The sequence below is a fragment of the Tachysurus fulvidraco genome, chromosome 8 (genome assembly GCF_022655615.1).
Source record: "Tachysurus fulvidraco isolate hzauxx_2018 chromosome 8, HZAU_PFXX_2.0, whole genome shotgun sequence".
Taxonomy (NCBI): domain Eukaryota; kingdom Metazoa; phylum Chordata; class Actinopteri; order Siluriformes; family Bagridae; genus Tachysurus; species Tachysurus fulvidraco.
The window spans coordinates 17,847,877-17,873,449 of NC_062525.1; the positions used below are offsets into that span (position 1 = coordinate 17,847,877).

Sequence of the window (25,573 nt, forward strand, 5' to 3'; positions counted from 1 at the left end):
AATTAAGTTATTAAAAACGCTTTCATACAGAAATTCACCGACTGCCCTTAGACTTTTATTACAAAGTGTGTTTTTATTCAAACATTTTTTAGTTTGTTTTTTTTTAAGTACAAGGAAATGTGTTAAAACACTTCTGTTTCACTACAGTTGCAGTACACAAAGATTTGGCTGGAAAATGCTGAATCCTTTCATTTCACGCTATGTACATTTGAAAATATTAAGCACTGAAAAGCAGAATTACTGAATAATTTATTTCCATTGTTCTTTTATATATATATATATTATATAAAAAAACAACAACGAGATAACATTATACAGAGCAGAAATGTTTACTTTTCTATTGTGTGGTTTACATCAGTTTTACAAAAATAATCAAAAATAAAATAATAACAATAAAAAAAAATTCTGTACAAAGAATACAGTGTATTTGCATGACTAAGACCTTGATACAGCTGGCATAGGCATTGCATAAACGGCTTGGACATCAAAGAGAGAGATAGAGAGAAACAGAGAAAACAATTTATTCAAGTAAACATTTGCTCAGCTCCTAAGAAGGAATGCGTGCAAGCTCCGGGTTGCCACTTCAGGAACTATTCCCTCTGTGCCACGTCATTTATATTCTCTTTGGAAATGTTACAAAGGTACATACATTCATATGAAGAATCAGAATTTGCTGGTTTTAACATTAAAACAGTTGATATGCCACTTAAATTAGTTAGAAACCAAACATCTCCGGATCGGTTGGAAAAAGAAGTACGGAACGAGATCGAGATCAGACTTCGGTCTTAAAACATGAATCGTCTGTTTTTACAAGAATCTTAAAAGGATCTGTGTAGAACTCTACGACGGATGGTGTCCCCTTCCATGCAGAACACATTTAGAAAGCTAAACCATCGTATTAACCATGCACAGAACCCTTGACGATTGATTTTTTGAAGTCAAACAGTAAATCACACCCCACTTGTTTTATTTATCTTTCTTTTCTTCACAAGCTGGAGTGTTATTCGCTGAGTCATAGTGGCACTTTTCCACACAGCGTCGAGGAAACCACCCTCTGACACGGAGTCCAGCTGAGAGAGAAAGATAGAGAGAGAGAGAGAGAGCAAGAGAAAGAAAGAGACACACACACAAATACACTTTTTAGAATGGTTACACTTTTAAACACTTACGTGAAATTTGATTATAACAAACAGTGTGCCATTGTGACTATTGTGCACCTTTGGTCTGTTCCTCATCCAAAGCTTTGTCCCCATACATCCACCACCTGCATACATAAACATCAATTGTCATTAATTCACTCATTGTTAAGGAGAATAATTCAATTAACCGTGTTCGCATTAAGCTGTCAGACACTCACTTGGTTCCTCTTGTGGCGAAGATGGACTCCCCTTTATTGAGTTTGATCCTGGGTTCTTCGGTGCAGGGGGACCTAAAGAACGTGTTGATTCCCTTTCCTAGTGGACACCATGCTCCGTTGTAGTCCTCCACAACTCTGTACTGCACCTACAGAGAGGGAAAAATGCTTTTAGACGTTATATCGATGCTGCCATCTTGTGTCCAACAGACATCATGACAACTACTCACACTTCTCACGCGCTTGTCAGCTTTCTGCTTCAGCTGCTCAATCTAAAGAGAGAAAAGAAAAAAAAAATTCAACTTCTTTGAACTGTGCAGAATAGAATGTTAGCAAAACTTATAGCGTGGACGTACAGTTAGGGTGTGCTGGTGGCATTTGTCATTTACGGGCCATTCAATGCCATCTCCCTCTGGGGTAGCAGACCAGGTGAACACCTGCCTAAAATTCTCCCAGCGGCTTCCCAAGTCATACGGGAAGATAAACTCCTCTCCTGTTTGGTAGTATTGGATTCTGTCTTTGGCCTGAAGGGAACATTTGAGGCTTGTAAGTTGAAGAGGATTGTATACGCACAAAAATTGTATTTACCAAACATGAACATCTAAAAGTAAGATACAGGTCAAGTCAAGTCACTTTTACAGCACATGTGCCTCTGTGAGTGAAATTCTTAGGAGCAAACTCCAGAAATTACAGAACAGTTATGCAGATAAGATATAGATAATGAGTTGACATGTAAAAATGTGCAATTTGCTCATACATAACGTTAGTGCAATATGTGTGTACAATATGTACAATTAACAAACCTAATGAAATCAACAGATGAAATGTGCAGTATGCTCATACATATAGTCAGTACAATGTGTGTACAATATGTACAATTAACAAACAGATAATGGAATCAACCAATGAACATGTGCAATATGCTCATACATATGCTGTAGTCAGTACACACAGTGTACTCTTGGGTCTTCCCAATCTGAGTCTCCATAATTATATGATCAGGTAAAATAATGTTACATCACAACACAAAACCATGTCAATCAGAAATACAAAACGACAGCAACTGTAAATGTAGCAAAGACTCTTGGTCTTGGTTCTGACCTGTAACTTCTATACAAGTGGTTTGTATATTAAGATTATGTAAGTGAATTAAACCTGGCTACAATATGCTGATTAAAACATCAGACATAAAGATTTTTTAAATAATTACATCCACCAGAGCTAATTTAATGCTTAAATGACTAGCGACAATTAGTGCCATCATGTGAAGCTTCTAATGCTGCACCACAGACAGAGTTCTGACCAACTGCATCACTGTTTCTTACTGCTCGTTCCTCTGAACAGCGATTTCCTGAATGGTTCGTCACTGTGAAACTTCCAGCATTCTTTTGATTAAGGCCAACAGTATCATTGCAGATGACACTCGCTCTGCTCGTTACGTGTTTGTGACACTGCATCCAGACAACCAGACTAAAGAACAGTTTTTCTTTTCAAGCCATCAGTCAACTAAACATCCCAGTCCTTTATCTAGAACTGGCAAACTTTATAACTGCCACTCCTGGACAGTTATCTTTTATTTCTATGCTCTCTATTGTACCTGTATTTATTTTTCTGCCTACTCTATAGCAAGTCACTTTTACTCAGAAATTATCCATTTGTCAAATTACATTACAATTAGGGTTACACTGAGGGTTGTGTATCCTTTATTTCTGTAAAGCTGCTTTGTGACAACGTAGAACGATTGAATTGCTATGCAGATAAAACTAAACTGAATTACAGCATCATCTTTATCAATCATTCATGTCAATGTGTGAACCTGAGACTCATCACGAGCATTTTAATACCCGGTGTACGCATTGTACAAATGACCAACAACTCCTGAAATTCAAAATTAAGAAAGTATGTAAGTACATTTTTCTTTCTTAGTACAGAGAGGAACTTTTTTTTTCTAATTGAAAAAAAATGTCCGTTTAAAAAGACAGGACGTTGGTACTATGGGGTACTATGGTACTATGGGGTACTGGATTTATTCAACCTTGATGCTAACTGAGCACTTTAAAAGCATCATTGTAATCTTAAAGAAATAAATAAATGTTGTAGTGAAGTCTTTGATATTTGTCAAATACATTAGAATTCGTTCTCTGCTTTTAACCCATCCAAAGTGGACACACACAGCAGTGAACACACACACAACGTGAACACACACCCGGAGCAGTGGGCAGCCATTTATGCTGCAGTGCCCGGGGAGCAGTTGGGGGGATTCGGTGCCTTGCTCAAGGGCACCTCAGTCATGGCCGGCCCGAGACTCGAACCCACAACCTTCGGGTTACGAGTCAGACTCTCTAACCATTAGGCCACGACTGCCCCCAATTTTCGCATATTATGAGCCTGGGGTCAGAGCACAGGGGTCAGCCATCGTGCGGCACCCCTGGAGCAGGTGAAGTTAAGGGCCTTGCTCAAAGACCCAACGTAGATGTCTCAGCAGCTTGTGGCCTTGAACCCCGACCTTCTGATTAGGAACCCAGAACCTGGACCGCTGGACCATCACGTCCATTAAATATTTCCACTTCGCTTTCTTTGTGGTATTATTTTTCTTCATTTCTTAAATCATTTATTTGATGACATTAATATTAGATTCTCAGTCTGAAGATCTAATGACCACTTAACATACACAGAACAAACTCTATTCTTACATTATTTACATTTCAATTTGCACATCTATATTTCAATTTGCACATTTTTCCACTGTACGTACAACTGCATTTATTATCCACTGTACATACAACTGCCTTTATTATATAGGTGTTCATGTCTTATCAATGCCATTCTGTTTACACTGTGGAGCTCCTGTACTAGAACAAATTCCTCGTACAGTATGTGAAAACATACTTGCCAATAAAGACCCTTCTGATTCTGATGATAGCAACAAGACACAACCGAAAAAAGAAATGTATGTATATATTTCTTTACAAATAATACTTCTTGTATTTAGAATACATAAAAAAATACTTGTAAGGTGTGTTTAAAAGCACGCTGTTACGTTTAGAACGTACAGATATGTGGGATTAAAACAAGCATGTTGCACTAGGAAATGAAAGAGTAAAGCTGCTCACCTTCTCCTCGATCCATACTTCGATTGAGGTTTTGTTTCGCAGAATCACTTTCATCTGGAAGTAAAAAGCCTTTCTTTATCAAACGGTTGTCATTTCTTTAGATGATTTCTAAAGCAATTCAAGTATGGTGTTTTAGCAAACTAAGAGTAAGCTGAAATTTTACATTTTTTAGCAAAGGTCCGGATTGACAAACCAGAGTACACAAATAATTTTCATCTTATAAATGCTCTGTACAGCGTGTAGACTAACAGTAGGCTGAAATGAGCAGATTTAACGATAGGTATACCTGAATAAAAAACAGCATGCCGACGGCAATTGTAGTGCCCAGCGCCAGTCCCAGAGCAAAGAGATTGGCAGCAAAGGCTGATATGCTGAATGGCATTATGGGATGGTGGACAATTCTGGGAGCACTCATGTCTATCTTCACTGAGCTCCAACCGAAAGAGATCTGCATCAGATGTAAAAAATATTATATATATATATATATATATATATATATATACACACAAATAACTGTAACATTTGTTTGTGACACACTGTACATTGATAGATTTGGAGCAATAACATTTACAGTTCAGTATCTGAGCAGGAGTAAAGGTTGCATTTATTGCTCCTTTAAGGGTTATAAATGAATCAATTTACTTAATTTGACAGAGCCTATAAATAGGTGTATAAATAAATGGACCTACTGACCCTGTCATTTAACTGAGAGTACATTGTCATGATGAAAATGAGTGCAGCATGGATACAACCCAACGGGGCGAGGAGCAGGAAAGTGGTGAAGTAGGCATGATTCAGATGTCCGCAGCAGTTGTTGATCCAGGGACAATGGTGATCCATCTTCATCACACACCTGAAAAAGGAGACAATGCAGACAAGTTTAAAAAGCATTTCATTATGCTATGAAGTAAATCAGCTCACAGGGCAAGCACTAAATACTACATCCAGCTCTGATGATCGGAGTATAGTTAGTTGTAAGAACACACACAAATGCTACCTGTTACACTTTCTGCAGTGGTGAGATCTTGGGGCTTTATAACCTTCACACAATCTACAGAACTGTAAGTACATAGTTTCTCGCTGGTTTTCCTGTTCGAGAGAAGACACCACTTGATTAACAGGCAGTTACATTATACAGAGTTAATCGGATTAGAGAACAAAACAGGAATTAGTGGGATCTTATTAAAAAAAAAAACTAAAAAAAAAAACTAAAAAACTAAAACATTGCAAATCTCTCCAGTTATATATTTGTATTTACCGGAGTCCACTTTAAAGGAATGTATCCAGGACCAACAAACATGGCATTGAAATAGTTGTAGAGAATGAGGACAGTCCAGTTGATGAGCATAATGAAGTTAATGCTGCCACTTGTAGTGTCCAAGGGCCAGTACCAGATAATAGAGTCCATTATGGCCATAGAAGAGCACACAGCGATGACAGTAAGCGCGATGATCGGACCCCAGTGACACAACCTCCGAACTTCATGGAGGTTTTCAAATACAATAATAGCAGATATAATGTTCATTTTGTAAAGTATTTCTACAGCTTTTAAAGTTCCTTGAAACGGATAAACTGTTAGATATTTCGTCTCCCTCTGATAAAACAAATCGACCACGAGGAGGATAAACGATACGTTTTCTGTCTTCTCCGAAACATCCAGCAATCAGCTGCGTCATGGGTTACAGGAGCCGTCTGTGTGGTGGAGTCACTACCTCTCCTCTTGTATGGCATCCTTTCTCTCTAACCAGCTTGTTGCTTCATTCTAAAGCTGGAAGCAGGTCACCCATCTAGATAGAAGAGCATTAAAGCATAAATTCAAATGTCATGCAACAGTTGGCTATTTCATGGCAGATGTAACAGTGGTTTTGATGTCGATCCAAGACTCTGATTACTACACAGACTACAGGCTGGTGAGGTTTTTTTTTCCCTTTCCTTTCCTTAACTAGTCTTAACTTGTCCTTTGGAGGTTACCAAAAAAACCTGTAGTGACGCAAGACATAAGACATGTAGATCATTATTTTCAAATAAAACGTAAATCCATTAAGATACACGTAGAAATAATATAAAAAAAAACATCCCAAACCGAAAATCTAATCTAGAAAGTCATTTATATTTTACTTCTAAGTATCTACCAGTATAGCAGGCAAGCTAACTAGCATCACTGCTATGACACGGGATCATTAAAAACGAAACATATCTGTAATTTAACGACAAGCTTGATGTTATAATACGCTTCAGATTTACAGCGAAACTATTGAAATGATTTCCCCTTTTTTGCAGAAACAGACAGCTATCAGTCACAACAAGCGTTTACCTTCAGCCACAGCGGTTAGCACTCACTTCCTCCAGTCTGAGGGGTGCACCTTTAATATCTTCCGTGTAAAAACAAAACTGAAACGTTCCACACAAGACAAAACATATCATTACATCCGATACTTGATTTTCATCCACTTAAAAAAAAAAACGTGAAATGTCTGTGATAAAATCGAACTACATCGTTCTTTGTCTTTTCCCTTCCATCAGTACCAATGAAACGAGCGGTAGCGTATTCGCCGGAACACAATTTCTGTGACACGTCCTGGAAGCGATATCAACGTCAATAACAACATTTGATACAACCAGGGTAATAGATAGTATCGCGACAGCCGTCTTAGAGCGTTTAAATTCCCAATTCACAACAATGTCTTCGGATTTTGAAGCCTACGAACAGGAGTTTGGTACTCTCACCGCAGATATTACCAACAAAATTGGAAGAGTACCTAAACTTGGTGGAGGTAAGTGTGCTGTCTCTGAAAAACATCGAGCTAGTCAGCTTCTTGTAATGCTAGCGAGCCGGAAACAGCCGGTATGCGGTTGCTACGGAGTTGCTAGGTAGTGAGTTGAGTGCTAGTTCTTGCTATAACGCAAATTACAATGAAAACTATAAGAAATTGAAGCTTGTGTAATTGCGAATAAACACACACTATCTTTCTTTCTTTCTTTTCTTTTTTTTTAGAAACCTAGCTAGTTATGAAGTGGCTGAGGGAATATGGTTTAATCGAATATTATTGTCATACAAGACCAAAGCTAATTCTATTGTTTTTGTTAAACGCCGAAGGTTTTAATATCAAAAGTTGAATACAAAGTGATGGATTTAATGTCTGATATGTAGGTGTAAATAGAACATGAATATGATGTATCACATGACACGTTTAAAGGCAGACGACCCCAAAATATTGGAGCAGATAATCTCAACGTATATAAAAGTCCATAACGCTTAAAATGTGGTTGCATAACACTTGCTTATACTAACTACATTAAGCTGGCAACTTATTAAATTGTTGCACTCTTTTTGTGATCCATTCCCAGGCTTGTATCACAGCCTATTTCATTTGTTGTGTGTTTTTAAGGGGGTAAATTTTATGCTCAATCATGTTAAGGTCTGGTAAACTATCAGCCAGTCTAAAACCTTCCACTTTTTCTCCTGATAAAGTCCTTTGTTGCGTTGGTAATTTGTTTTTGGTCATTCTCTGGCTGTATGATGAAGTTCCTCCCAATTAGATCGGATGTATTTCTCTGTATATTGCCAAACAGTATGTTTTGTAGACTTCTGAATTCATGCTGCTGCTACCATCATGAATAAAAAGTGAAAAAGTGACGTGACATACGGCTAAGTATGGTGAACCATACTCAGAATTCGTTCTCTGCATTTGACCCATCCAAAGTGCACACACACAGCAGTGAACACACACACACACACACCGTGAACACACACCCGGAGCAGTGAATAGTGATAAAGATTAGTGAACCTGTTCCAGTGTTACAGCTGCATATATGAGATCACGAGTAATGTAAGGGAAAAGGCAATATAGTGACAGAAAAGTAAAAAAAAAAAAAAGCTAAAAACTATCAATGGTATGTGGATAGAATATAGATTCTGTGAAAAAAAAAATGCACACTCTGTCCTGGTTATAGTGTGCAAAAATGTTGCCATGCCACATTGTAGTGAGGAAAATGCAGAAAAGTCAACAGGGCTTCTCAAGTGGAAAAAAACAGGTACAGGCTTGAATATTCGGAATGAATAATCGTGCAAATAGAAACTAATATTAACCCCAAACCCTTTAACCCCGATTGAAACCTCATATTTTAAAATTATGCAACAAAACATCTTATTTTTTTATTGTCATTTCTGCTGCAATCTTCATTTGGGGCTGTTTGGAAAAATCACAGTACAAATATCATTAAGTAGCATTATCATTACACTGAACTTTCTCTTTTTCTCTATACCAATTAAGATGCATTTGGAGCTATGGTCAGTTGGTGGTGCACTGAGACTGTTTTTTTTTTTTTGGGAAAAAATGGAAAAAAAATTGTTTCTGACAGATTGATGAATAGAATAAAAGAGTGATTAAGATTTTGGCATCAGTACTCACTTTTAGTCCATTTTTGTTTTTCTGTATTTGGAATTAGTATTTGTTTCTGTAGTAATATATGTAGATGAGTAGGTTTTAAATGGGAGCCTGACAGAACACCATTGCAGCTTTGCTGATCATTCATCCATCCATCCATCCATCCATCCATCTATCCATCCTTCCTTCCATTCTTCCTCCTTCCCTCGGTAGCCCCTTTATCCTGGTCAGGGTCATGGTAGAACAGAAGCGTATGCTAGGAACATGGCGAGAATACACTCTGAACAGAACAACACACACATTCTTACACTCCTGTAGTCCATCTACCTACTGATATGTTTTGGGAAGTTGGAGGAAACCTATGTTGACATATGGAGAGCATGAAGGCTGATACTACTAACTGTGGCAATGTGCCACCTGCTGCTGATCATAGGTGTGCCTAATAACATTGTTTTGTACAGTAATTTTGCAATAATGACAGTTAATAAGGCCGTGTCAAATGAATACTCTTTCCTTTTAATCATATTTTATTGGCAGATTCTAAGGTGAGAGAGAGAATTAAGCAGTCAGAATCCATCCGAAGTGCATGGCAGTTATCTTTTGCTCAGTATACATTAATAGCAGTGCAAGAACATTTTGTCCATTTAATTTAATCCTAATACATCTTTTATCCACTTTATACATTTCTATATTTTAGGTTAACATGTAGAGCTACAGGAAGCAGTTAAAAGTAAACACTGTGAGAACTAACTCATTCTGTGTTGTTTAATGTGTGAAAAGGTTAAATATATTTCTGACCAAATCCCTGAAGTGTACTGAATGTAATAATTCACTGGTGTAAATGATTCATTTCTCCCAGTGCTAAAATGGTTAGCTACTCACCTTCTCTCCAGTGTTGTCAATGTAGTTTTATTGTAAAGCAGCCAATTACAAAGGTGTTCATGTGCAGACATGATGTTGTGTGTTTTAAGCCATCAGCCATTAACTAGCTGAGGGTTTAAAAAAAAAACAAAAAACCCAAAGCAGCTTAGTGACTAAGCAGTGGTGCCTAGTAGAAACTACAGTGTCTACTTTATACACAGCTATGACATAGAAACTTACTAGCTAAGAATAAACATTGTGTTTACTGACTATATGTTTCTAACATTCCTGCACAAAAAAACCTCATCCAACAGAAATACCTTATTATGCAGTGTTAATATGTTGCACAGCTAAAGAAATGTAATTATTAATCTGATTTGTGAAAGTCTGTCATTGCCTTTGATACATCATGTCTATGCGGAACGCAGCACCGACACGCTAAAGTTTCTGTAGTGCATGAGGGCAAATCTGCACGTGACTCGTTTGACACGGATGATAGAACACAGGGCCACTTTGGCTTCAAATTCACTGGACCTCATTCCCACAAGGAAGCTGTGGATTATTCGGAACAGTAGGAGGGAAAATAGGCACCCATTGTTGTGCTTGCGTGATAATTGGGAAATGCTTCCTTTAGTTTTCCTTTCTGCTTCCCAAAATTCCTTTATTTATTTGTACATTTTGTGTTTCTCTTTACTTTAAGCATGTCATATTGGTCATATCTGACCAGTTCATTGATCGATTGAAGTTTTTATTGTCATACCAGTTGTTAGGGGTTAAGCTGTAAACTTGCAGCATTATGAATCATGACTAATTGGTGTGCATTCAAGCCTCATTCTACTCTAATTGCCCCAAGCCCCAGCTGCTAAATCAGAGTTCCAAAGCCACTGATGACAGGAAAGAACACAAAGGCTTGTCTCATATTTGCCAAAAAACATCTTGAATATCTCCAAGACTTTTGGGCTAATATTCTGTATACTTAATGTTCTGTGAGTCAAAAGTTTAACGTCTTGGAAGGTGTGTGTCCCGTTACACAGTACTTCAGAAAAAGAACATCATACCAACAGTAAAACATGATGGTGGCAGTGTGAGGGTCTGGGGCTGTAAATGATTGAACCATGAATTTGGCGCTCTACCAGAAAATCCTGTAGCAGAATGTCTGGCCATCAGTTCATGACCTCAAGCTCAAGTGCACTTGGCATATGCAGGAGGACAATGATCTTTTTTTAGGTTTTGGAGTCGTCCAATCAAAGCGTGGACTAAAATCTGATTGAGATGCTGTGACATGACTCGAAAACCCTCAAATGTGGCTGAATTTAAACAATCCTGCAAAGAAGAGTGGGCCACAATTCCTTCACAGCGAAAAACTGCTTGATTGTAGTTGTTGCGTTATTAAAGTTATTGTCACATAGGGCTGGCAGGTTTGGACACACAGAAGCCGTTATTATTGCCATATATACATTACAGCACAGTGGAATTCTTTTCTTCACATACCCCAACTGAGCAGGTTGGGGTCAGAGTGCAGGGGCAGCTATGAAACAGTGCCCCTGGAGCAGGCATGGTCGAGGACCTCACTCAAGGGCCCAGAAGTGGCAGCTTGGCTGTGCTGGGCCTTGAACACCGATCATCCGATCAACAACCCAGAGCCTTAAGCAGTTGAGCCACCACTGAAATTAAAACTGTTAAAATTACACCAGTTTGTATTGAAGTTCTATAGAATTTTTTTGTATTGACATTTTTAGTATTTGTAGTACCGAAACAAGTAGATAATTACAAATAGATAATATAGTTAATGAGTAAAGCTATCTAAAAAAAAAACAACAACAAAAACTCTGACTGATTTCTCATTGTCATAAGAATCTCGAGTAAATCGTTTGTCTGCACCCTTCTTGTTTGCTTGTATCATTTTTCCTGCTTTTTGAACAGAAAGAGAATGTGCATTGTGTTGTGCTGTTCTATTGTCACATTGTGTTAAGGTTTGGCAAAACCTGGATACTAGTCGTCAGTGCAGCCCACCACCAGCTGCTAAATGTGTTTAAATCAACCAGCGAATATGAACAAAGACATTAGCTGTGTTCGCTCATCTTTTTACTGAAAAGTTTAGTTCTTCAATTAAATTATCTTTTGTGTTTGTGGATAAAGACCCCCACCCTCGTCATATGTTTGTTGGCGAACCTCTGTATGATCTCCTAAAGCCAGCATCAACAAAACTCTCTTGTTGTTGTTATACAATGTCACATGTGCAGACCCTGATAAAGCACACTGGACTGATTAAATGTCCTTGGCTGCCTTGCTTCATTCATTCAAATGGATGTTCTTCTGTGTAGATATTGTTGTGTGCACAAAACCTGAGCTTTAAATAAGAACTCAAGGAGAATGTGCACTCTCGTTTCATTAAACTTAAATGAGCCTTTCTTATTTAAAAAGTAACCCAAGAAGAACAATGTCTGCCAATCAAATGCCACGAAGAATTGTGCGGAGACGTAAAGACGCACCTCAGTAACAAAAGTTTAACTACGTGTGGTCTGATGGTCAGTGTGTGGATCTCCTGAGCTCTTGCTAGTGTCCAGTACATATCCAGTAGGGACATGCATATTTCAGATTGCCCTACACTGCTTCTGTATAGAACAGCCTTTGTCTGCTCACCTTACAAAGAATTGCCCCAGGCTGTTTACTGTGTGGGCTCTGAGGTTATATCTAGGTTTGAAAAATGGATAGATGTCCAACAAAAGCTGTGTGTACTGTTGTTTTGACTGTATTGACAGACATGTGCTTTTATACTGGTTAATGGATTTTTTTTGGCTGCATTTTGTTCTAAGGCAGTTCTAGTTCTGTTTTTTTCTTCACATTTTTTTTATTATTGGATTTTTTTATGGTTGGATTATTTATTTATTTATTTATTTATTTATTTTGAATGCACTTTTGTTAGTCTTACATGCTCTGAGTTGTTCACATTTGATTATGGTTATTACAAGAACATATAAGGAAAAATAATGCTCTAATTTGTGTTTCACTGTCAAATTTACTGCCATTTTGTAGTTTTCACGTGTGTCCTGATCCTGATTTTACCGGATGGCTCTTGAGTAGTGTTTGCTGGAGTCGATAGCTTCCTGTGTGTGTTCGCACGATGCTTCCCTACAGACCAACAAAGATGTTTACATGTGGAGAAACAGCAGACATCAAATACAGATCTTTCTATGACACGAATGTGTAAATACGTCTTCAAATGCAGGCTTGTTTTTTCCTGTTGATGTGCAGGAGTAGGGCTCTTGTCATAAAGCGCTGCTTTCCCATCAACTGATCAATATGTTTTCTGCTTCTTCCTTTTCAGAGGACAAGACGCAGCTGGTTCTAAATGTCGACAAACAGCTTGAGGAAGTCAGAGAGTTGGTAGGTCTTTGATCAGTAATTTCCACTTTTCCACATTTTCTCAGTAATGAATATTAGTGGGGGGTGTGTGTGAAAAATTCCCCGCATAAACAACATCTGTAATGTCAGCAATGACATTAGACACTCTTCATGTGGCTGAAGGCTTCTGTGTGCTAGCAGTGTGATCACATCCCCATAATACAGATTTTACTGACACCACATGACACATTTCATGCCATTACCGGAGAAAGGTGTCATGTGCGATGCTAAAAATAAGAGCATGTGCTGCATGTAAATTGCTTTTGTGCTTGTTCCGACATGTAATTGTTGATTGGGCGCTGTAAATCTGCCGGGCTGTTTGTTTGCATGAGTATTTTTGTGTACCTGTGTGTGTCTCTGTGTGTGTGTGTGTGTGTGTGTGTGTGTGTGTGTGTGTGTGTGTGTGTGTGTGTGTGAGTTGAGAGGGGTACACATGGACACATGCAGTAACTGTCAGTGAAGCACCACAGCACTTTAACTAGATCTGCAGAGAGACTCGCTTCTCTACCCGTTTGATGACTTTCCCTAGCAGTCAGAAATAATAAGCTGATAAACATTCTATCTTTCTGAAAGATTTGGCAGTAAATGTCTAACAAGAAATTTGTTAGTCTTCTTGCATGACAGTAAACGTATTGTTTTAGTATGTCAGGAAGCTGTGGGAGGTTTATCAGTGTAAATGACAAACCAGAAGGAATAAAGAGATTTTAAAATCCTCTTTTCACATCCGTAGAAACTTTGTGTAGAACTTGGTGTAAAACTGCTACACATCTAATCGTAGGTTCCACAGGCCTGCACTTCGTCAAAGCATTTTTTTTTCTTTTGTGGTCTTCTGCTCCCAAAGTTGTCTTTCGTTTCTTTTTTTTTCTTTTTTTGTTTTGTTTGGCTTTAATAGGATCGCATGTTCTTTTCCCTCTTCCTGTGTGACAATATATAACTGCTTCACTAATTAAGAAAATCTAAATTGATTTGCATAGTTGGAGCAGATGGACCTGGAGGTGCGTGAGATCCCAGTCCAGAGCAGAGCCATGTACAACAACCGCTTGAAGAGCTACAAACAGGAGGTGGAGAAGCTGGAGAAGGACTTTGTGAGTACAGCACACCCAACTCTCGCTCCTACACTACATACAGCACGTAAAGCTTTGTTTACGACATTGTTTACACAACCATGCACACAAACAAAGCCAAAAAATGTATCTCTTCTTCAAAACACAATTCTTTGAAGGTCAGTGGTGTCTTCCGAGGCTAATTCTGAGTGTTTTTATAAACTTGTGTTGGGTCTGAGGAGTGCGAGCCTGTGCTTCTCCTCCATGTCCTTGTTTAGTTATTCATAAATTGTACCTGCCTTCCAAAACCCACCCTACTCACATCAAACCTTAATGAAGGCCTTGCCCTCAGAAACTGGTTTTTGTCTCGCTTCACTCTTATTTGCTGGTTATTGTGTTCAGATATTTCTTAAGACAATACGAATACTTTTTTGCATTTACCTTTAATGGATTTGAATCGCTTTCATCATACCATTGTGCCATCTGTGAGAATGTGAGGAACGAATTTGTCTGAAATCTGAACTCACAATAAGTCTCCACACAAACCACGTCCCATTCCTTTCTTTTCGTGTTCTTCTTCATCTAAATCCTGTGTTCAAACCCTACACGTGGATCTAATTAGAAGTATGCTCAATATCATTGCCAGATGGTAGCGGCATCAAGAAATATTACAAAAGGGCATGAAATAAATGAGAACATTTAAGAAAATGAACTCTTTCCAACGATCTGATGCTATGCCTCTGAGTCTGATGGCTTAGATCAGAGTGAGATCTTTCTCTTTTTTTCCCCCTCAGAGAGGCCTCACACTCCTCACCATGGGCATTTAATTGGCTGAGGATTAATCTTTAACTTCTCTTGTTTGACGGATGCTGCGGTTAATTATCATGCAATTAACACTTGCTGTGCAGGGCTTTCACGTTACATTCAGCCCTCATCTGATCCTTTTAACCCTCTTCAAGCTAAACTTGTGACTTACTGTTTTCCTTTTACATGTTCAGATGCTTCCTTTGTAGGATGTCAGTTCTCGGTTTTCTGGTGTAGCTGTTTTTTTCTTCTTCTTGGTGATTGGTTTAAATCCCAGGTCATATCCTGCTTAAACACAAAGTTTATGTATGTCAGTTTGTTCAGTATACATTTCCAACCAACTGCTTTTAAAGCAGGTCTGATGTTGAATGAGATTTTCTTCATTCTGTGTGTATTTGAAAGACAGCTCTCCCTGAAGCTTCTGTTGATAGTAAGCCCTAGCAAATGTCCCAAAGCTGAGAGATTCAGCAGGGTGCTCAGAAGTGCCAAATGCTTTAGCGTGTATGGCTTATCCTCTCTGCCATGCCATGCGAAGAGCACACGCACACACTTCTAAGAGGTGTCATGAAAAAGGCCATCGCTTATTTTATTTTAAAAAGGAGCCTTTGTTGTGCTTCCATGGGAAATCAAGGCCCTGTCCTGGCCTTCCCCTCATCTGGTCTTCCTGGAGCTTCTCTCGTTTTACCCCTTTCTCACATCCAGTCATTCACCCGTGTTTGAAGTCCTCCTGCCATTGCCACTTGTAACACTCAGCCTCCTGTTCAGTAGCAGACGGAGACTGGTTGACCCAGCAACTCTGCCACACTTCTAGGGGGAAAAAAGAGAGTAACATATCAGAAGGACTTGCCAAAGGCCGGTGTGCTTGATGATGGCTTTATTTTGATAAACGGACAGTGGGTCTGAAAGCCAGACCCTTTGGAGGCCATACATTGGCAGAGAAAAGAGTGTGTTGAGAGGGGAAATGAGACAGGATAAGTTGATTTGTCTGATTTGTCTGCTCATGCTAAAAGTCATTGGGTTTGGGGACCAGAATGACATGACTCTTAGTCATGCCTTTGATCTGACAGGAGAACACCATAATGAGGGCATAATTAAATGAAGCCAGTTGCATATATAGACTGCAAATCTTCTCTTATATAAGTTCTCTTATATGGCTGTAATATCATCTGCTTTTGATGATGTCCATCTAGTGTTTTTGCTTAACCAAAATGATAAAATATGCTTATAAGTGTTGGCATATTGAGGACACCCCCAATGTTTTGCTTTAGAATAAAACATTCTGACCCGTATCATTATTAATCATAAATATATTTTTGAGCTTTGATCGAAAATTAGAGCCTTGTACTTTGGCTCAGTTTGTTTTCCTTCATGAAAGTAAAATGCGACAACTTGTCACATGGGATTCATATAGACAGCTCTATGGAGTCACCACTTTCCACTCTCTGGCTCTCTGGCTTCAGTATTTTTCTCTGTCCTGACCAGAAGATGGCGACGTTGAACCATCGTATTCAATCGCTTACCAACATAAAGTGCATCTGAGCTGCTGAGGTTTAAAGGCATTTGTGGATCAGAAGAGCCTCTTCTTGGTACAGCTAGACCCACTGATAGGGTTATAGCTATCAGGAATAGCTCTCCATATTGTTTAGATTGAGAAGAAATTAGAATCAAGAAACAGCACACACATTCTGATTAGCAAAATGAAGTATAAACAAAAATAAGTAAATAAAAATCCCTTAGAAATGCCTCCCCTTAGAACTCTTAAACGTTGCCTCCACTGGTACTCTGTACAGACACTTTCCATCCTCACTGGTACTCTTGCTTAGATCTTTGTAAGATTTCAGTATCGCACTGAAGTGAATAAAGGTAACTGGAATCGAGTTTCTATACAGTATTTATGTACAAAGTCATTATTTATGTACGTGCACAAACACTATATGAAAAGTCTCTATCGTTTCTAAAATTCCAAATCGGAAACATGACTTCTTTTTTTTTTAAGCTGTAGTTTAGCAATGCCGCTCTACTTATAACACTGTATTACATGATCGTACTGATGTACATGGTTGCATCAATAACATTACATAACATATATTCTTTATTTAGTATGAACACCAGTTCTAGAGATGTCCTGAAATACACAAGCAGATTTTATAACAGACATCTCAGAGGTACAATCGATGTGGCAGATTATATAAGTGCTCATGAGCTATCAGTATTTCACTCTACAATATGCAGAGATCTGTGATGTGTTGAAGTCAAACACAAAGCTATAGACTATCACCTTACAGTTTGTGAGGAGACATTGAATTTATGATTGATTGTTAAATATCATTGGTTTCTTCTTTGAATAGTTAGAATAATAAATTAGAATATTAATTTAGTATCTATTTATTCATTTCAAATATCTTTTTTCTTTGCTGTAATTTTGCTGAATATTTTGCTAAACATTTAGTTACTTGGCAAAACTGCTGTTTTATGTAAACATATATGTTTGTTTTATTGGTAAGTGAAATATCTAGGCTTGATGCAAAAAAAAAAGTGTTTTTGTATTATGCTTGTGTATGAGGAAATAAAATGTGATTATTAATACTAAATGCATTTGTTAATACTTTAAGTAATAAAGTCGACGAGCATGACAAGTCTAATTAATCCCAGAAACAGTTTTAAAACGACAGATTGGGTCTTTGTCATTTTCACTGAGGATCTAGTGCAGCGATGGAGGGAATCGAGGGAAATGTGTCGAGGTGTGATTTGGTGGCTTTGCGAAATCTGCTCCGTGGCGCATGTGGTAATCGCAGTGATAGGAAGTTGATGAGGTGAAGTCCTGTGTCACTGAGAGAGGAAAATCAGGCCTCCTTGGCTAGAAATGAGGAGATGATGCACTTAATAGAAATGGGCTGCTATCACTGAGCCAGTAAACTAACAGCCTCTCAAAACACTGCCGCTTCCTATGCGTTGATGTTGCATCATTCAGAAATCGATATCATCTTGATAAAACGTGTAACTTTATATATGTATATATAGACTCCATATAGATTAATGGGTTAAGCTGCATTGTTTGACCACTATAGCACTTGTCCTCATTATGTCAGTGTAGCCTTATTTATCTGCCAGACACACAGGACAATTCGTCATTTCGAGCAGGAGATAAAGCAGACCTGTCTGCCCTTCTGCTCTCTTCTCACCACTAGCATAAAGTCATGAATTGACGGTTTATTTTGCCAACTGTCTACACAATGGAAAATCATGAAGTATTTATACAGTAAATTAGGGTATCATTTTGTTATTTTTGTTTCCTATTTTAAAAAGCACACCCTGGAGTGAGACCCAGCCAATGAACAAGTTCCAGTCTATTTTGACATCTGCGTGTTTGTTTATTTATTTATTTTTCTTCCCCCTCACTGTTTACTTACAGAATAGGCAAAGTGTTTGAAATGCTTTAAAGTTTCCCTCTTGAAGTTCATTTACTTTTCTCCGACTCTGACTTAAGTGCTCCTAATGATCTCAGTGTAAAAATGTGAGCATGTTACTAGGAATATTTTAGCTTGAAGTCTGCTGGTTTAAAGGCTGAGGCCATCTTGATCAAATTTGACAGAAAGACCAGCTAGCATGATTTGTTTCTTTATCAGTGTAGACTTCTGTTCTGCTTCCTGTTGCATTGTGGTGACTTTTATGTAGCTTCTGATTCTCCTCTGTGATTTCTTTTGTTATCCGTCTTCAGTACAGATGAAATATTTTTAGCGCAATAGTAAAGCTCTGGACCTTTGCGAGTACATTTGCTTTTTTCCCATTGCAGTTATACACATCATCGTGGTTGTTTCTGACCTCTCTAAATAAAACTAAAAGTTTTTAATACCATCATAAATTGGATAGCATTTAAGAGCCGTTTGAAGTTAACACTGTGTGCTTGTATTTGTTTGAAGCAGCTAAAATCAATTTTGGAAACAGTTTGTAAGAGAGCGATGAATGCATGCTGTCCCTTCTTAATAAGTTCCTCATATGGCCTGGAAAAACACCCTTAGGGTGCACCTCTTTTAAATTTGCATATATTTGTTCTTCACCTTCACAAGACTTATTTTAAACTGTGGATGAAGTTAAGTCCAGTGGGGTTATGTGTATAATGCTCCTGTGTGAGGCAAATCTCATTTGAATTTTGCATGCATAATGAAGTAAAAAAAAAAAAAAAACTATATAGAAATGTATAGCATTAACAATGTAGCTAAGCTCCTATGCCTGATCGCTATTCTCATGCTAATTGCCTCACCATTTAGCTCAGACACAGGCTGTGCTATAGAAAGTCTTCATAATCTGGTTTTATGTCGGATCAATACACGTGTAAACGCTGACATTTTAACACAGTAATAAACTCCGATATATTTGTGACTAGCAGACTACACACACAGCTAGCTCTTAGAATAGACAACAGTGTAAGGTCAGCAGATAAACCAGCACTAAAGCTATACGGAAGAGTTAAAAGTGTGTTTCCAAAAGAGAGATGGAGAGAAAGAGAAATGTTGAGGAAGGCATGGGGGGGAGGCATAGAGGGAAAAAAGTTCTCTCTCTTTTTTTTTCCCCCCTTTTTTTCTGGAAGGTTCAGTGAACCATATGTAGGTAGCCACAGGCTAATGGGCGATTGGTTCCTTGCTCACCAGGTATCCTGTGCCTCAGAAATCCCTCTTCCATTTCCTCTAATCTCACCTTTTCTCTGGTGCTGACCCGGGGAGGCACATTTTAATCCCCACTGCACGCCAGAGGAGAATGCTGGGATGAGAGTGGGTCCAGCCCTGCCTGCTCTGCCAGGCTCCCTTCCCATCGGCTCTTCATTATTGATTTCTGCAGCTCTGACGAGCCAGGGTCGACTCTGCTAGCACCCGCGCCAGCCTCTTTCCCAGACTGCCATTAAAGTGCACAAGAGAACGGCAAAGAGAGAAACACGAAGACGGAAAAAACAACCTTTGATTTTTCATTAGAAATGCTTCCCTATTTTAATATTGAGTTTAATCGGCTCTTGTGCCTTAAAGAAATAACCGTACACAGCGACTCCCCGGCCTTCAAAAAGTATATTCTGCTTCCTCAATCAAAGACCGTGGAGTTATTCTTTTGTTGGGATTTCACTTGCAGTGGTTTTTATGTCTGTTTCTCTCGCCCACTGATGATGTGAGTTGTTTGGCTTATTGACCGCTCTTGATTTACATTTAATTAAAAAAAAAAACTCCACTTGGCAGAAAAATCAAAACTATTTACAGCTGCTACCAAATAGTAGTATAAAGAACATTAGATACATACCACTGATAAAATAGTTTCTTTTTAAATATGTATGTAGAGATGAGTTAAATAACTGTACAGGTTTAATATACATATATGTTACATGAATAAGTCATTATGCCTTTAAACTATATAGGTAGTGCCACATACGTGTAGATAATAGGCTGGCAGAAAATGCACATAATAATTAGTTGCTTGTCTTTTTTTTTTATTTTTTTTTTTATTTGCAGCATTTACATTTACAGTCAGTATGGTGTGTTAATTTGCTATCTACCACATGCGTTCTTTTGGATCATGGTAACGGATTTTTCTCCAGACCTCTGTGGTTGTGAAATGTAATACTCTGTGCATAAAAGCCACAAACCACCAGCCTGTGTGCTAATGAGAGGCTCCATGCTGCGATGTGGCGCTTGATTCACTGCTCCTGCATCTATTTATTTATTTTATTAAGTGACTAACACAATTATCATGTCCCCACACACAGCCATTTGGGCATTTATCTTATATGTACACATCTCTCTGATCGATTGTAGATAGGATCAATTAAATCCTTGAAATAAACAATTAAAAAAAAACACTGTCATTTTCTCATGCCTTTTTACGTATCTGAAAATATCTGCATATGTAAAGAGTTTCAGGCAATATTAACATTAAAATTAAGCATCAGAATGATTTAAGTAGTCGGATGTCTGTCACTAGAATTGACACACGGATACTAGATGGGCTGGATTGAGTCTTTTAGAAACTGCTGATCTGCTGGGATTTTCACACACATCAGTCTATAGTTTACACAGCGAGGTTGCTGTGAGGGGAAATGCCTTGCTGATGAGAGAGGTCAGAGGAAAGTTCTTTTGGCTGTAGTTAAATGAAGAGAGACCTGCTCTGTGATCATTTCTTTTTTCTTTTTTAAATTGACAGTATGTCTGTCTGTCTGTCTATCTATCTATCTATCTATCTATCTATCTATCTATCTATCTATCTATCTATCTATCTATCTATCTATCTATCTATCTACACACATATATATATATATCTCAGATATTTAAGTATTTGTTTAACTTAAGAGCTTTCTATTTTTGTCGCACATGCGCGCGCACACACACACACACACACACACACACACACACACACACACACACACACAAACAAAAGCGTATGTGTGTGCTGTTCTTTTGGCCTGTGGAGAGTGTTAGCCCCCTGCTAGGATGTGATGCATTATTTAAGACTCTGTTGTGATACTGCAGCCTGCTTGAAAAAGTCTTTGCTTTCTTTAACCACTAAAGCACTTCATCTCTCCGTCGCACTGCTCTACTGATTCACTTGTGACCAAAAGATATACATTCCGCATTACATACAATATTCAGCAGCTTGCTCAGTAAGATTGTTATATATATATATATATATATATATATATATATATATATATATATATATATATATATATATATATATATATATATATGCTGGTCTTAGGATCATGGAGCGTATTTTGTTTTTCACACCAGCAGTGTTTTCCTTTCTCTTAAACATGTGTAGAAGAATATTATTGGCAGAAAAAAAATAGGTTAAATGCCAATTTAAGTCAAAATCAGAACTGGGCAGACTTTTTCTCCACTAGTGACAAATACCTAATGAGACACACTTTGTAAATTGTAAATTAAATATCATTAATTACTCTTCATGGTTTGCCACCAACTGTGTGTGTGGGGTGAAAATAAAGAGAGGAGAAGTGGAAGAAACACATTTGCCGAGTCGCATCAGGGCCTCTCATTAAACTCTGCCCGTGGGTGTTTTCACGCCTTTAACAGCCAATCTAATGAACTGTTTATTTTCGTAGCCGACAAGGTACTTTATTTACTAGTGCATCCTTTTTTTTTACTGTCAGAATAAAAAAAGAGGGTGAGGAAAGAGGAAATGTGTTGTTTTTTAACTAATATGATTTTTAATTATTGATAGCATTCTATGAGGTAAACCGTGGGACACAAACAACATAGACATATCAGAGATGTGAATTCAATACATAATAATATGAATCTTCAATATGAATGTTATGCCTGATTTTATTTTTGGAATTTTTGTTTTTATTGTGTTATTAAATGTGTGGTGTTTTTTTTTTTTTAACAGGACAGTGTCCATTTGATTAGATGCATCTGTTAGAAAAGACACTTTGCATAAGCTTAAGCCGAATCTTTTGTATCTCAACCTGTCCTTTCTGGAAGAAAAGCACATTTTCACCCAAGATTAGAAAAAAGTGACAAAAAAAGAAACAAACCAGATTAAAAGATTTTTCCTTTCTTTTCTCTCGCAATAAGACATCTGTGAAAGCGCTCGTTCTTTTTAGATTACAAGTGTCTTCCTTTGGTTTCATGCTTTTGTGCAGTTTTAAGTGCTTCCAGCTTCACCGTGCTGTACAGTAAATGCTATGAGAAAGTTTAAAACTGATTTAAAGTGCTAACCCTATTATTAGTTTTATAATGTCTTTCACATTAGCTGAACTTTAATGATTTTAAGGTATTTCTACCCATTATTAAAAGCAGCATGTGCCGGTATTTGGACAAGCCGAAGCTGTAATGGTGCTTTCTGCCGAATATAAAAGATGTGCAAATAAGGCAGAAGTATTATGCTGCTGTTTAACGTCTAACGCCTAACTAACTAATCGCGTTTCATTAATCAAAGCATTTCCGAGGTCTAAGGCATTTTCAGTCTGTACTGACCATCTTCTGTGCTGTAGATGAAGGAGGAATAATCATCACCTGCCATGTTTGACTGCAGGGGGAGTTTTGAAATGGTCTAAATGGTTTGGGAAATACAGCCCTATTTGTTCGGATCACAAGCTTTTCCTCGTCCGTGACTTAAAGCTACATTTGCTATTCTTTTTGTGAGCGCCCCACTCAAAGGTTACGTTGCCAAAGAAGTTGATGCTCTGAGCTACAACAAACTCGCTATTTAGAAACAACAGAATGAAACAAAACAGCGTGGTTGTGTTGCAGAAGATGTCAGCATATGTGTTCAAATAAAGTGTTCTCCAAGGCTTCCAGTTTCAATTACCAGCGAGCCGACATTCCCCAAAGTTATGCCGCTGTTGCTTAAGATGAAACTCTACTCAAATGGAACTCGTGGGTGTTTTTCTTTCCGCATAGTGTGTCAGGGTGCCTCTTTTGAGGACAGATCATTAACAATTACTGATCGGAACCGACAAAAACATCACTGCTCTTGTATATTTTTTTTTTTATATATTTTTTTGACTTGTATATTTAAGATGCGTTATGCCTCAAATCTTCTTGTTTATAAACCAATGCATTTGTTAGTTAATTGAAAAAACTTATAATCTATATAATCACTGATATTGCAAGTATAATTATGATGGGCTTGGTAAGAAAACATTCTTGATGATATGAAGAAGTAATGTCATGATTTTGTATTTAAATGAAATATTGTTTGGACTTTAAATGGCTCATTGAGTCTGTGTCTTGGGGTATGGAAATGTACTTAAATGTATATGTATGTATTACCATTTATTTTTATTATTATTATTATTATTATTATTATTATTATTATTTTCAATCGCTTGAGCATTTTGAGTTTGTGCAGTCCCACAGCTGCAGTGAAGAGAACGTGGAGACAGTCTCAGTAAACACTATTTATTTCTTCCTGCCACTGTGTATTTAGTTTGGAGGGTATTTGAAGAGGTTTGCTGGTTTTGTAAACACACCATACACAGCTTGTGCTCTTTCACAATTCAAGGTGGCACACTCTGAAGTGTGTGTGCGTGGGCGTATGGGTGTGCCTGTTTTCTTTTCTCTTTTCCTTCTTGGACATGGCATCCCTCTCTCTCCGGTGTGTAGCGGAGAAGACCAGGGGGGAGCGAGCCTGAATTTGATGGCTCGCCAATCGCGTCAACCTGGGTGATGAATTATTCTCTGTCTAGCTGCTTGGCTGTGCATTATCACAGGGCCTGCCAGGGTACAGCATTGACAGCAGTGACAGCCCCCAGAACACATTTCCCTCTGACAACTCACACTTTTCTAATACGCTCGCTGCCTATGCCTCCTCCTATGGTTCACCATTCTTCACTATTTATTTATTTAAGTGGAAGGGAGCGTTTCCATTAATTCCATGGCTCAGATTCACCTCAAACCAAAATGGCTTTAAACACAAACAAACAAATACGCTCACTTACTCTGTTATAAGTACAACACAGTGTAGAGACTGTCAAATGTAAACATTTGTTTCATGTTTTAATCCATTAGGGGGCTCTCGTGCTTCAGAAATATGTGATTTTTCTTTTTTTTTTTCTTTTTCTTTTTTTAAGTGCATCTGAACTAAAACTTGTTTTTCTTTCTCTCTCCCCCCCTCCTTTACTCTCTTCTTCCTTCCCTTGGTCTTTCTCCCTCTCTCCCCTTCTCCCTCTTTCTCTTGTTCTCTTTCTCTCCCCTCATTGCAGAAAAGGTCACGTATTGCCTACAGTGATGAGGTGCGGAACGAGCTCCTGGGGGATGATGGGAGCTCCTCAGAGAGTCAGGTAGGGAGCTAATCAGGAGCTTTGGGCTCCTGGTGTGGGTGGCTGCTCTGGGGCCATTAGGGTCCCCTTCTCTCACATACACAGCCTCTCTGCTATTGGCACCCAGTCATGTGGAAGCAACACTGTTTAATGCAAAGCTGGCCAGTGTTGAATGGGCTCCAGGCTCTGACCATGGTCTGGGCAGCACCAGATTGAGACGTATTGGCCCTTTCGCCCAGCTGTTCTCCATCCGTCTGAGTGCTTATCTTTTCTCAAAATGACCCCCCTCTATCCTCCTTAAAAAAAGAGAAGAAAATCTGCAGCTTTCACAGTCTTTTAAGCACACGTGGTGGGGGTGAGAACCTCCCAAAGTCAAGAACACTATATATATATTGTAGTAAAGTAGCCATGTTGGTGTAATATCAGCTTTTAGAATGGAGTAAACATTCTATGTATACTGAAAGGGTGGGATCCTAAATAGAAGTTAGCATGAAACAGTAAAGAATGAAGATGTAGTGTTTCTGAAACTATTTCTGTTTAAGACTCGAGCTCTACGCCGATCGTCCAGCTCGACATCTTTGTGTGCACAGCTCAATTAGAAATGACATGACGTAAATCTGGTAAAGAGATAATCAGGTTTCAAAAATTGGAAAGATTTATGCAGATTTATTCTTGCCAAAAAAACAAAAAGAGAAAAAAAACCCTGCTTATCTTTTAAGGCCTGTTACAAAAAACAATAACCCCAGTAAACTGGGCATACTGTACCAACACACATGCTTTTTGCCTGCATCATCTATACTGCAAACATTTATATTGAGTTATAATTGTTCTACACATGCTAA

At 38.2% G+C, this 25,573-nt stretch overlaps 2 protein-coding genes across 5 annotated transcripts in view; one reads left to right on the plus strand and one right to left on the minus strand.

Moving 5' to 3' along the window:
- Positions 1 to 53: 53 nt before the first annotated feature.
- Positions 54 to 6,922, minus strand: zdhhc6 (zinc finger DHHC-type palmitoyltransferase 6). Its single transcript, XM_027140421.2, has 11 exons — positions 6,782 to 6,922; positions 5,726 to 6,254; positions 5,465 to 5,556; positions 5,161 to 5,320; positions 4,754 to 4,915; positions 4,468 to 4,521; positions 1,711 to 1,878; positions 1,585 to 1,626; positions 1,358 to 1,503; positions 1,218 to 1,264; positions 54 to 1,070 (listed from the first exon to the last, which is right to left on the minus strand). Exons 2-11 carry the CDS (start codon positions 5,990 to 5,992, stop codon positions 967 to 969), a joined length of 1,242 nt encoding a protein of 413 aa, XP_026996222.2. The 5' UTR covers positions 5,993 to 6,254; positions 6,782 to 6,922; the 3' UTR covers positions 54 to 966.
- Positions 6,923 to 7,005: 83 nt separating this feature from the next.
- vti1a (vesicle transport through interaction with t-SNAREs 1A) overlaps positions 7,006 to 25,573 on the plus strand; it is a 104,174-nt gene continuing 85,606 nt past the window's right edge. For all 4 annotated transcript variants that reach the window (XM_027140423.2, XM_027140424.2, XM_027140425.2 and 1 more), the window contains exons 1-4: positions 7,006 to 7,241; positions 13,045 to 13,103; positions 14,096 to 14,206; positions 24,675 to 24,752. In XM_027140423.2, the coding sequence (XP_026996224.1) occupies positions 7,148 to 7,241; positions 13,045 to 13,103; positions 14,096 to 14,206; positions 24,675 to 24,752 (342 nt within the window). In that variant the 5' untranslated portion in view covers positions 7,006 to 7,147. The remainder of the gene's footprint in view (positions 7,242 to 13,044; positions 13,104 to 14,095; positions 14,207 to 24,674; positions 24,753 to 25,573) is intronic.

What these genes read in the sequence shown, in the direction of transcription:
- zdhhc6 (XM_027140421.2), bottom strand. Translation starts at nt 5,992, where the DNA reads ATGAACATTATATCTGCTATTATTGTATTTGAAAACCTCCATGAAGTT. An exon ending in CACTGCAGAAAGTGTAACAG is followed by an intron (nt 5,321 to 5,464) that starts GTAGCATTTGTG and finishes CTCCTTTTTCAG; the next exon opens with GTGTGTGATGAAGATGGATC. An exon ending in GCATGCTGTTTTTTATTCAG is followed by an intron (nt 4,522 to 4,753) that starts GTATACCTATCG and finishes TTTTACTTCCAG; the next exon opens with ATGAAAGTGATTCTGCGAAA.